This window comes from Argopecten irradians, unplaced genomic scaffold, assembly GCF_041381155.1.
Source record: "Argopecten irradians isolate NY unplaced genomic scaffold, Ai_NY scaffold_0525, whole genome shotgun sequence".
Lineage (NCBI taxonomy): Eukaryota > Metazoa > Mollusca > Bivalvia > Pectinida > Pectinidae > Argopecten > Argopecten irradians.
Window position 1 is genome coordinate 717 of NW_027187992.1, and position 12,272 is coordinate 12,988.

At 34.7% G+C, this 12,272-nt stretch overlaps 1 protein-coding gene across 2 annotated transcripts; it reads right to left on the reverse strand.

The window, feature by feature from the left end:
• Nucleotides 1-7,220: 7,220 nt before the first annotated feature.
• Nucleotides 7,221-11,749, reverse strand: LOC138312925 (WD repeat-containing protein 70-like). 2 transcript variants are annotated; one of them, XM_069253634.1, is made up of 4 exons: nucleotides 11,690-11,749; nucleotides 8,387-8,467; nucleotides 7,850-8,209; nucleotides 7,221-7,277 (listed from the first exon to the last, which is right to left on the reverse strand). In XM_069253634.1, the coding sequence occupies exons 1-3, from the start codon at nucleotides 11,724-11,726 to the stop codon at nucleotides 7,944-7,946; spliced, it is 384 nt and encodes a 127-aa protein (XP_069109735.1). In that variant the 5' UTR covers nucleotides 11,727-11,749; the 3' UTR covers nucleotides 7,221-7,277; nucleotides 7,850-7,943. The 2 variants fall into 2 exon arrangements, with proteins under 2 accessions (XP_069109735.1, XP_069109736.1); XM_069253635.1 differs by lacking the exon at nucleotides 11,690-11,749 and adding an exon at nucleotides 10,920-11,169.
• Nucleotides 11,750-12,272: the final 523 nt, after the last annotated feature.

The following is a 12,272-nucleotide window of genomic DNA, read 5'->3' on the forward strand; positions in this document are numbered from 1 at the left end:
TAGATCCATTCTTGACATGCTGTAGCTACCCACAGCGGCCATCTTTACTGTAAGCACACGTTGTAGGGGATGACTTTGCGTCCCTGTTGAGTCCTGGGTTTTATAAACATTGCTTGTGTTTCTTTCCTTCCATAGTTACAATCCCATTATAACCGAACATGCTGCAAGACCATCATTGTAATACATGCGTATCAGATATACAGGTCAATTAATTAAATTTAAGTCCAAATATCTGTATCTGTCTTATTTTTTTTTCTTGATGTGAGAATAATATTGAAGAAAAAATCCTATTGTAAATTCATTGCAGACGACAGGAATAAATCGAGGTCAAGATGAATCGATAATGATTCAGAAAAAATTGGATAAAAATCAAAATAAATATTGGAACATCGCTAGATGGGTCCCATTTTAGTCAAACAGACCGAAGTTTAGCCCACATTGTAACTGTCTTGCCAATTGGCGTCATGTGACTATCGTAACTACATAACGTCTTTTCAAAGTCTTTTTCAGAGAACGAGTCATGAACATTCCCGACTTCCGTTCGGCAATAATCGTAACTTGTATGGTGATCACGTTTAAAAATGAAGGCATTTTTACATGTATTGAATTTCAACAACAAACTGTACCAAAGTTATCAAGAAATCATTAAATATATTCTTAGATATGACTTAATTTCAACTACATCTACAGATACTAACAATATCGGGGTCGAATCTAACTTGACTTTTTGTTGATAGTTACAATATAGTATGTCTTTAAACATATAGCCAGTGATAAAACAGTATATGATCTCAAAATCATTCTTCACACACATACTGAAATTTCAAAGTCAGAATTTAAATATGACCCAATCCTAAATTTTTCCAGCCCATCTTTGGTACTTCATACCATTTGCATTTGATGAAAAGTTTACACATTTCTTATCACTGTTGGTAATCAGGGTATATGTACTAATGAATGTGAAAATGTCCTAATTCACCTAAAAGGCCATATACCACTAATTTCACTTTATAGTACCCAATCTATGAAGTTATTTACTAGTAACACCCCCACCTCATTTTATCAAAGATTGATTGATTCACACACAATTGTAATAGACAATGTAGCTAGCAAAACAAAAAAATTACATAGAATGAACAACACAACAATAACTTTTAATTACCAAGGGAATATGTCCTTTCAACATATCTAGTAAATGCACTAGTAATATCAGAAGAGATTTATTTATATTCTACAATGAGCTCCTCACTATTACCAGTCATTTGAACATGTCATAAATTCCTTCTCTGGTTTTTGGTGCTCAGCACCCGTGAGTTTAACATTGCGCATGCCCCCTTAAACAGAAAAATAACAGTATCAAAAACTGTCATGTTATGTAGATCCAAGTCATTGTTATTTGTCCTCAAAATGCACTCACTTACATTGATTCTATGTAAGAGCCTAAATATCAGAGAAGTTTCCAATGAATTCTAGCTTTGATAAAGTTTTTATTGATTTTACAGATGATGTTTGATGTAGGAGCACAGAAATTAATAATCCATTATGCCATTTTCTAGAAAATTATTCTAGCCATCATTTTAAGCCAACACAACATTTTTCAAAGAGCAATGTTGATCCGAAAAGCAAATATATATATAATATCTTGATTATGATATAATATATAAGATACCTTATATAAAAATTGCTATATGCTATATAATTAAAATTATTATGTAAGATATCTTAAATTACAAATGATATTTCAACAAAAGGCTGAACAGTTCTTTTTTAGAAAAAAAACTTGTAGATATCTCATATTCTATATGAGTTTAGGGTAATGTCCACTAATCTCGGACAGTTTTCAGTCTCTTCGACTTGCTAGTCCAATAGAGCTCTATCCTAGTAATAATGCTAAGGTCGTCTGCTGGCTAGCGACTGGTAGCAGTTACGGCTTAACTAATGCTTGTATCCGGAAACAGGTACAAATAAACTAATAACAAAACAGGTAGTGGTTCCGGAACACTTGAAGTCAAACTATTTCTGACATAATAAATCTGATGAGGTGCAGAGAGCCCGTTAAAGTCCGACAGAGGCGGTTGATTCACACAGACCTTTCGTTTTTTACACAAAAAAAAAATCAAAAAATCTTAACAACGATAATTTGATTATAGTGTTTTAAAAGAGTGGTCAGTGGAGACTTAACAAACACTTATGAACAAAATTTAATTTGAGATTTTAACACCATCGGGTATGAACTTACAAATACAATAAATATAAAAGATGCGAAGAGAGTTACTTAATATAAGCAGTCGGTCTTTAAATTTGCTAAGCTAATGCATGTACACTTCTGTAGCTATAAAGGTATGCTAATAACAGAGCCGGTATTTATTCATGTAATTTAAAATTAAGTCAAACGAGTGTTTTGCTACAATTGATGATATATCCTGATAAGTTAAGAAATCGTATAAGCGGTTTTGCAAAAGTATTTATATTTCACTGATTCTGATCCTGTTACTGTTTCCCTTTTTTCTTTAATGTCACGTTCATTTTTCTTTTCTTTATTGAGTGTTTCTATTTCCTTGTTTTCTTTCGGCAACAATTCTTTTTTCAAATATGATTTCCTAACTTGTCATGGAGTCCTGTGAGATAGTTATTTCGCCGACTTGGCTTCTTTTCCTTGTACTAGCGCATGGCCTTGACGTCATTTCTAAGTGGCGAAAATAACTCATCAATAACCCACTCAACACGATGATGCGTGAAGCAATACCCTTGTCATTACTTGCGCAACAATTTCGAGCTCACCAGAGCAAGATAAGGTTGAACCAATGTGGGATCGATCAAGATGTTATTAGATACTTAATAGTAACTGAGCGGCTGGAAGTCAATGCTCGCTACTTGCAAGCGTGAGTTTCAATGTTGCGGACAGATGTCACGGGATGATGGCCAAGTTGTGTTTGGGTGTCACGTGGCCATCAGGAGCTAATGCTTGCTACTGGCAGCGGAAAGTTTCTATTATCTCCAACAAAAGTTGAAGATTCAGCTAGAATGGATGAGTTGAACAAATTCTTCGGTTATCCAAATTCCTGAACGCCGTGTAAATTCTCTCTTGTGCATGCCGGAGAACGTAATATGTAGTATTGTACTGAAGAATCTTTTGTAGTTAGCTGGCCCGATCTGTGGTTGCTGGTTCCCCACAGGTCACAGTTGAAAGAAGTTATTGGGCGGTCAAAAACTGTACTGGGCAGACGATTGCAGATTTCGGGAACAAAGCGCTAGGATTGAAACGGATGGGGATTCCACATTCTCTAGAAACCCACTAATGAGTGTTTTCTGTTGTGAGTCCCGACTTCCCAGACTTCTGCGAGAATTAAGACGGAAATTGTCCATTTATTTGGTGAGAGTTGCATGGTGATATAGGACAAACTATTCCTAGCATTGCTTTGGTTGAAGGCTTTTTTAAATGATTGACACAAAAAACAATCACCTATCAAGTGGTTAGAGGGTAGTGTAGTAGTGGGTGGTATGAGGCGGGAGGGGCAAATTCATTACTAATTACCTCCTTTTGGCTAATTCCAACAAGCACCTAACGTTTCTCATGGGAGCAGTGTCCCATCTAAGATGAGCAGCTGTGGCCGTTCAGGACCACAGTGTCTTAAAAAAAAACGTTCTTGAACCACTCCTCTCCCAGTTCCTCATTCATCCACGCTCTTTCGTGGTATGTCCACATGGAAGTCTTTGGGAGATTTGGCCGCAGTATTGTAGCCCAAAAAAGGGAATTCTTTGTTTCCCCTTAACAATTAGCATGGCGGCATTTTTGTACTTCAGCAGCAATTGACACAGGCCATGATGGTAATGTTAGATCTGTCATTGCTTGTACCGCCAACTACTGAGCGGACTCCGCGACGGGCAACGATTGTTCACAGTGGGGTCGTGCTCAATATGTTTACAGGTCCACATGCGTAGCACTGAGCAGTTTCCCAGAGAAGTCATGTTTTGGAATATATGCATTTTTCAGGACAGACAGATTAAGATCTGTAATAACAGATCCAAGATCTTTGACAAATAGCCTGGTCATTTCATACACAGGGAGTTGAATTCAACATCCGTATAGCCCTAGGAAAGATGATATCCACGTTCTGAGTTTTTCAGACTTTTGCCCTGGTTTTGTTTTCAGATCAAACCTTCCGAAACACGATCATAGATGGTAGATTTAGGGAGTCCGTATCTCTCCTGCTGCTGATCTTACAGAAAGCTCCCCAGATTTAACAGCTCTGACAGCTGCCTCCATATTCTTGTAGTTAATGTAGAATATATTTTTCTCTTTTTATTTGGTGAAGTCCTTTTTGGCATTCTGAAAAAGGAAACATTTTAACTTTTATCTTATTTCAATATTTCAAAGAATTTTTCCAATTCATCAAATTTAAATGTACTAGTACTGTCCAAAATTAACAGACTCGTGAAAATGATGTCCTGCAATGTCGGGGACACTTTAAAATATCAATTTATTAATAAAATAATTATTCAAATATCTTTTTTTTTTCATATTTTTATTATTTAATACCATTTAAATATTTATAAAACCAAAGTTTTTTTGCAACAATATGACATAGAATACTTACGTATCAATGATTGATTCAGATGACCTATGTGATTTCAAATGTTCACAGGACAACAACCTTGCCGTAAAGGGTGAAAAATATCCGGAACATTTTCCGTTTCTAATCGTTATACATGACTTCATACCGGAAGTGTATTTATAAACGACGAGCTCACAGTCGGAACGAAGGCATGAGAAAACAAAATGATTCATGCAAGACATTCACCTAATGCAACTAACGTTTTATTCATTTAATGTCCGAACATACCAGACTGTCCGAGATTTGCGGATATTTACCCTATAAGATATCTTTTTGTATGAGATATCTCATGTAAATTAGCAAGGGCCTCCAAACTTGTATATCCCAATTCCAGTAAAAATTTTCACAGTTGAGACTGATATCTTTTATGAGCCGCCCAAATGCGTACTCTTTTTGAATCATCAATGTCAACCTGGGATGAACTGTCATCTGAGTCTACTTCACTCATTATGGAGTTATTGGTTTAATTTTTAGAGAATCTAACCCAAAAAATTTTTTTACTCTACAGCTAGCACGCCATTATGATGAATAAACGCCTTATCGCCCACGCCTCGCTGCTATAGAGTGATCCTGTTGTCTAAGATGGACCCTGAATCCTAAACTCCATTTACTACAACAGATTTGATTGGTCAGTGTAGGTGAATGACCACAACATTGATAGGGCTCTTTACCACTGTCACTCAAGTGCCATACCCCCCTCCATCATCACCTGGGGGCAGGGGTGTCAATGTGGTAATAACCATCACCTCTAAGTGCAAAGGCACCTGATACAATCTCCCTTCCCCGGCATCCCCTAGCGGGAGCCAGGGGATAGAAGGTGGGTGGTACATTCACTACACTGATAGCTTATGTTACAAAATATACTTGGCTCCCATCCCCCTATCTTAATAACATATTAAAAACATTAATACTTCCATTAATTTGCTTAATATGGAATTCGACCTTGCTTCTTCAATAATGTTAAATTGGCTTGCATATATACTAACCAGATCTTTTCACTATTACAAAAGAAAATATTATTAAGGAGTTATTTAACTCCATCCAGACTACCAGATTATACATTACCTAAAAGTGTGTGAAATAGAAAACCTCATTATAAACCATACCTTTGTGTTTGCCATATCTAAGAGATATGGATCTCCCTTGGAACACTCCATCTTCTCGAAGCCGTCCCGGTCAAGCACCTTGGGCTCTGTTGTTCCCTGATACCACTAAGATAGTATCACCTGTGGAACTGTACTGCAGCTGTTTGATGGGATGACTGAAGACAAAACAGTAACATGTGAAACTCGACATGAACATTGAGATAACAAAATAATGGCCTAAGGGGTTTGGGTTATATATTAGTTTTTAACATCCTATTTAACAGCCAGGGTCATGTTAGTGTTGGGAATCGGTTGTAATTTTATAATCTATCCTCAGTTTTGTGTAAAAAATCGATCATATTTTTTTGGGGTCCCATTGAAGATCATGTACATCTTCCAGGAAAAACATAAAAACTTTCTTCTACACATGTTGCCATGTTTTCAGGTTGCTTATGTTTTTGCAAATAAAATCATACTCATCTGAACATTTACATTACTACGCATGTATTCTTCAATCCGTTTACCTTGGTAAATGCTTGATATTTGAAATGATATGAGCAAATACAAACATGAGCAATTGATTACCACAAGTTTTCTATGACATTTCCTACGTGTTTTACTGATAGGCTAATTATGCACTTTTGCTTATCATGATATCGGACAATTTTGACAGAACTCGATTACAGATTTCTTATTCGATGAATTGGTCAAACACCCCAAACCAACGATACTCGACAAACTTAATTAATTGGACCACTAGGTCATTTATTGGCTAATTCTCAGTGTCACAATAAAATGGTGTTGTTTGCATTGTAAAGCTTGATGACTTATTTACCATTCACAAGGTCTTATAGATCTAAAAGATTGTAAGGATACATCCATTCCAGCAAAATCCCAAAACTTCATTTCATAGTCTACACCTCCAGTAACCAGCCTGGCCCCTGAGGGATCCAAGGCTAGAGCCGATACCTATGGTACAACAAAGAATTATCAAAGTGGCGTACATTAAAACATGATATATATACAGATGGTAACTTTACAACTTAACTTAATCATTTTCGTACATGTAGTATTACAAATTATTTTTTATATCAATACTCTGATTTCTTATTGACTTAAAATTTGTTGTTGATTGTCAGTTCTTTGATTGTCACCCTTTTGACAGATTTTGATATTTATAGTCCATGTAGTACATTGCATTTTGTACATCTATTAAGACATGATTAAGTAAGAGAATATGATTACTGTGTTATAATACTGTACATAACTAACCAAGAAATATTAGGACATCTAATCAATGCATTGTCAGGAACTGAAATTTCAACCATACATCATTCATATTCATGAGCGATATGGGTTAAAATTTTGTGCAGGTCGCTGTGCAATGCAACATAACTGATTTTCCATAATCATTTTCAGTTGCTTTATTGTTTAGATATGAAATGCTGCATTGTAAAAATATTTTTTAAATGAATAGCTGTTTTCACAGCATTTGTGCATCCAGTATACTTACTGGTTTCATCACCCCATGGTTCAACACAATTTCATGACTAGAAGGAATTTTTCTGTCCAAACTCTGAAAAAAATAAGCAGATCTTAATTGGTACATGTATATATTTGTATTAAAGCACAAATAGAAGGGTGAAAAGATTTTTTTCTTCAATTCATGAACAATATCCTGATTGATAAAAACTAAATGTATTGTATGAATATTTTTCTGACAGTATTAACCCCAATACAAAGTAAGGGGAGGTAATGCAGTATCTTTTTTTGGCTTTTCACATTTTTTTTAGATTTATATGTACCATGTATTTGAAATTAACCTAGTGTTACACAGGCATCCAGTAGACCCTGCTTTCAATTCCAAGATCATATTTGACGCTTGGTATAGAAGCATGTACATGTACAGTGTATATCTATTTGTTATAGGTTTTGACTCTTCAGATTTCTAAGAAATGGTGATTTGACTTTTGAATCTGCTAAAAGTCAGGGGTCAAATGGATGCCCTGTCAGTTATTTCATTTGAATCTCCAGTTGTTTAGGCATTGAAACCTGACTTTTACCCTCTGACGGACAGATCTAGAGGAAACCATCAATTACATCGGCAATAATGAGCACATTATACATGACCATATAATCGTTTCTTACCTCCTCCTCTTCCTCACTATCCTCCTCATCAGAGTCCTTCCCTCCAGCTCCCCTTATTGCCAGAGGAAGAGGTAGGCCTATGTCATCCTCCTCTTCACTCCTTTTTGTTTTTGTTTGCAGCAAGCATATCAGGAGGAAGTGGAGGTCCAATATCTTCCTCCGACGAATCTGAACCATTTGTCTTTTTCTTTATTGTGTCCTTTTTGGTCTTTGATTTTGATTTTTCATCTGAACTATAAGAGTCTGAGTCTGAATCACCACTACTATCGCTGTCAGATGAAGAGCTCGATTCTTTCCTTGATTTTACTTTTTCACTTACAGCTAATGATTCTATATCTGGAGGAGTGGAGTCTGTGTTGTCTGAAAAATAATTAATAACTTAAAATGGTATATTCACTTAGAATAACTAATATAATTATTTGGAAAATTGATACCTTTAAAACCATGTCCATGTTCATGTTACATTTATATTGACATAATGTCAAACTCCATTGATGATTGATGTTATTTTGCACATGTTTTAGTCTGTCTACCAACCTTTTGTTCTTTCAATGGCAGTTTGGCGGGCCTCCTGAAACATTGCCATGAAGTCAAATGACCGAGCCTTTTTCTCCTTCCCTGTAACAAAAATCAGGTTAAATAATTGTGATTGTTTTCCATAGCTACAAAGCCATTGCGTTTAGATTGGTATTGCGGACTGTAAGTTGACAATTAAAAAGTTAAACCAACATAATTATTCATTAATCGGTTTCTATCAGATTATTTCACAGCTGTTTTATAATTTCTAGTTTTTGTGATAAATATCTAACACAATAATCGAATGTCCAATGAAATGACTGTATATCTGCATCGAGTCAAGAGGCGATAAAATGTTAAAGGATTTGTGCAGTCAAAAATGATAATTTCAGTTTATGCTGGAAATGACTTTATAATTATTAGACCATGTAGAAACATCTCCATGCCGCGCACGACCCGAATAACCTGTAAACCACCGATATCGAGGTCAAATTTTCTGACCACCCGATTATGCATATTTTCTAGCCCTAAACCGTGTGACGTCACAATAGTCCGTGGCTTATAGCTGTACTATAACTGATGTGCTATCATTGACGGTCACAGGAAAAGCCGATCAAAGATTTTTTTTATGATTACTTTTGAGTGAAGTTAATCGTACAATAACTTTGTCTCGAATATAAATAACTAAAAGAGTGAAATTCGATGTTTCAAAAACTCTTAATTTATGCTCTAATATCAGGTATCTTCGTGTAATTATGAAAGAAAATCCACACAGAAATAAAAGTTTCAGATTTTTTGTCGAGGAGTTCAGCAACGAATACGCTTTAATTAGATAATATTTTCCTGTAGTCTGTATCTTTGATACATTGTGAATTGCAAAGTTTGTGACTGTAAAATGAAATTTTACGTAACAATTTAAGAAATCCTTGATTAAAGCATCAAGTATATGATGCTTAACATACGTACACACCGATGATTGATCATTACAAACATTGTGTTGTGTGTTGCTAACCGAATAAATCGAGATACATTTATTACAATGCCGCAAAACGTTTCAACATGTGGTAGAAAGAATTTACTTTTGATATTATAAAAGATCTTAATATTGAGATATTAAGCAAAACAAACTATTTTTTTCAGACTGTGCGGTCGCTTTCAATTTTTAATCGATATACGAGTAGATACACCGATATTATAGATATATAATTAGCCATGCCTTTGGTTTGATGGTTATGTAATACCTTGACCAGGATGTTGTTTACCTGTACACAACGCCATTCATCGAACTCACCTGTAATTACCTGGCCGTTAATTGGATTATGATTTGAATTATGGAACCCCCGTACATCTATGCTCTAGGTTTTTTATTGTCACCTCCATTTTTAAAATGAAGATGTAAAAGCAAATGGAAATAAAATATACCTGATCATACCTAGGAATATATATTACATACACACATATATATATATATGTCGTACACAGGTAAAACAAAAAATGGAAGGTGACTTATTCAGAAACAAAAATGGTTCTAAGAACTATTTCAACTAAAGGTTTAACCTTAAAAATAATTCCAGTCTAGTACTGTAATTACGGAATCGTGGCATATAGCAATCTTCCGTAATTTCTAAGGTATTAGTAAAAATTCTAAGCATGTATTTTCACCGTTTCGAATCTAAATGTACATGTATAGTCATACAAGAAGGGTTACAACATTATCACACTAAATATACTTATTTAAATATCACTTAGTATATTTTTAAAAAGGTACAAGATATTATATCTATTTTTAATGCCTGTATACAGGTAATTTCAATTTTCATTTAGACACTTTATGTGGTTACTTTTTGGATTATACGATAAATGTTCATATATCATACTATTAAATCTCGGTATGATATACAAAACGGTCGACAATGAATATACTATTTTAAGGATTTAGTACAATTTTGAAATAATGAATTTAAATCTACACTTAAACTGTAATATAGGAACATATGTCAGAAATACCATTGATGTATTTCTGCTTTTTAGTAAACGTTACGGATAAAGTTTCAAAGGCAACAATAGAGATATACATATTTTTTTCGGTATAAGTTCGGTACTGTAACTCCAATATCAAATATCTGATTACCGTCCACATTTTATTTTTACTCAAAAACTGTGCCGTGTTTGCATCGTTATAGCAGAAGTTTGAATGAAATAAAAACACAGATTCTAGATATATTCATGCTAAATTTTGGGATTTTACTCGTAAAAAGATAGTGTTACATTATACTGGTTTTTTTTTACACTGAAATTTACATCGTATGCTATCTAAATCTCAGTCCAGACTGATTCGAACATCATTTTGATATCGCTATCAAATTGGACTGATTATCTAATCTAAAGTTAGATATATGCTTGTTTGAATTTTTGAAGTGGTGTAAATGGAATGTTTTGAAACTGAAAATATCTACATCATAAAGCTAGAATAACCATTTACTCGAAAAACTCAAATTGTAGATCTAACGTATACGTATATATGCTGTATACATGTATATAGTACTAGGCTTACCTTGTGTAGCCGCGGACTACTCTGACATCACAAGACCACGTGACCACCTAGCTCATTATCTCTGAACCGTAGTCGACACTACCCGTAAATCACGACCAAAACCAACCGATAGCACTAAAAGCTAGGCGATTTGTTGGGTGGGACTTAATTTTTCATTCATCCAAAGCAATATCCTGACGTATTATCAAAAAAAAATTTTGGCTGCACAAATCCTTTAACCCGAGTTCAGACTTTGACAGCCAAACTTTTTTTAACCGAGTACAAACTTTGAAAGCCAAACATTTAAGATGCTCCACCACTGACAAATGGTATTTTTTCACTATCAAAAACAGGAGCAGACGATTTAGTATTTTTCTTCAGTTATAAAAGTTACTAACTTTACATCATTACCACTATTGAAAAGTTTGAGCTTCTAAGTCTAATTTTACTTCAAGTTAAAAATACGAAAATTCCGTGGCACTGTATTCTATATGGAATGAAGTAATGATTGCGCATGCACCAAAGGCAAAAAAAATCTTATGTTATTTTTTGTGTTAATTAGGCATATATATACACGATTAAACACCAATTATTGCTCAAATGATGAATACCATTTATGCTCTGTCGGCGGTGGAGCATCTTTAACGTTTTGCCTTGACAGTAGGCTTAGTACTGCAACGTATAAACATTATTTCATTGGACCTATTCGACTGAATGTTAGATATTTATCACAAAAACAATTACATATATTAAATATGAAAAATACATGTTGCTTCAAAAACAAAAATTACCAGGGAGAGATTTCGTTTTTGCTTCGTCGTCCGCCATGTTGAAATCCGAATCATACGAGCGTTTGCAGATGGGAAGTATAAAAATAGGGTGGAGGTGATTTCGTGTACGCCGTCCCCGATACCGTACCCGATCCCCGTACCAGGAATTATGTTTATTACATATTACTCGACAATAAAACAAGCCACGATAATAATTGTGGTACGGTTAGATTTGGAATCCAATTTTACATCACTGTGTCAAATATCAACGCACAATATTCTTTATTTTTCTCATAATTGCAAATATTCGTTTTTCAAGAGGTGATTTCTTGTACGCCGCAATCAACCGAGAAATTTCATTAATTTTGATGCATACTAGCTATTTAAAGGCTTTTCAAAATATTTGTTGTATTCTTGTAATCAATTATGCATATATGATTGATATAGCAAAGAAATTTTAAAGATTTCAGTTGATACATATGAAAAATCTTGCTTTTATCATGTATCACGGCGATGGCGTACAAGCAGTCTCAAGATCCCCGAACCCGTACCACGGGAGCTAACTCTAATTGATTGTAGAACTCTTAGCCATATACACTGTATA

Bases quoted from the DNA above. Each gene is read 5' to 3' on its own strand.
- LOC138312925 (XM_069253634.1), bottom strand. From the start codon at position 11,726: ATGGCGGACGACGAAGCAAAAACGAAATCTCTCCCTG. The intron at 8,468-11,689 runs GTAATTTTTGTT...TTTTTGTTACAG, and splicing joins AAAAACGAAATCTCTCCCTG to GGAAGGAGAAAAAGGCTCGG. The intron at 8,210-8,386 runs GTTGGTAGACAG...ATTATTTTTCAG, and splicing joins TGCCATTGAAAGAACAAAAG to ACAACACAGACTCCACTCCT.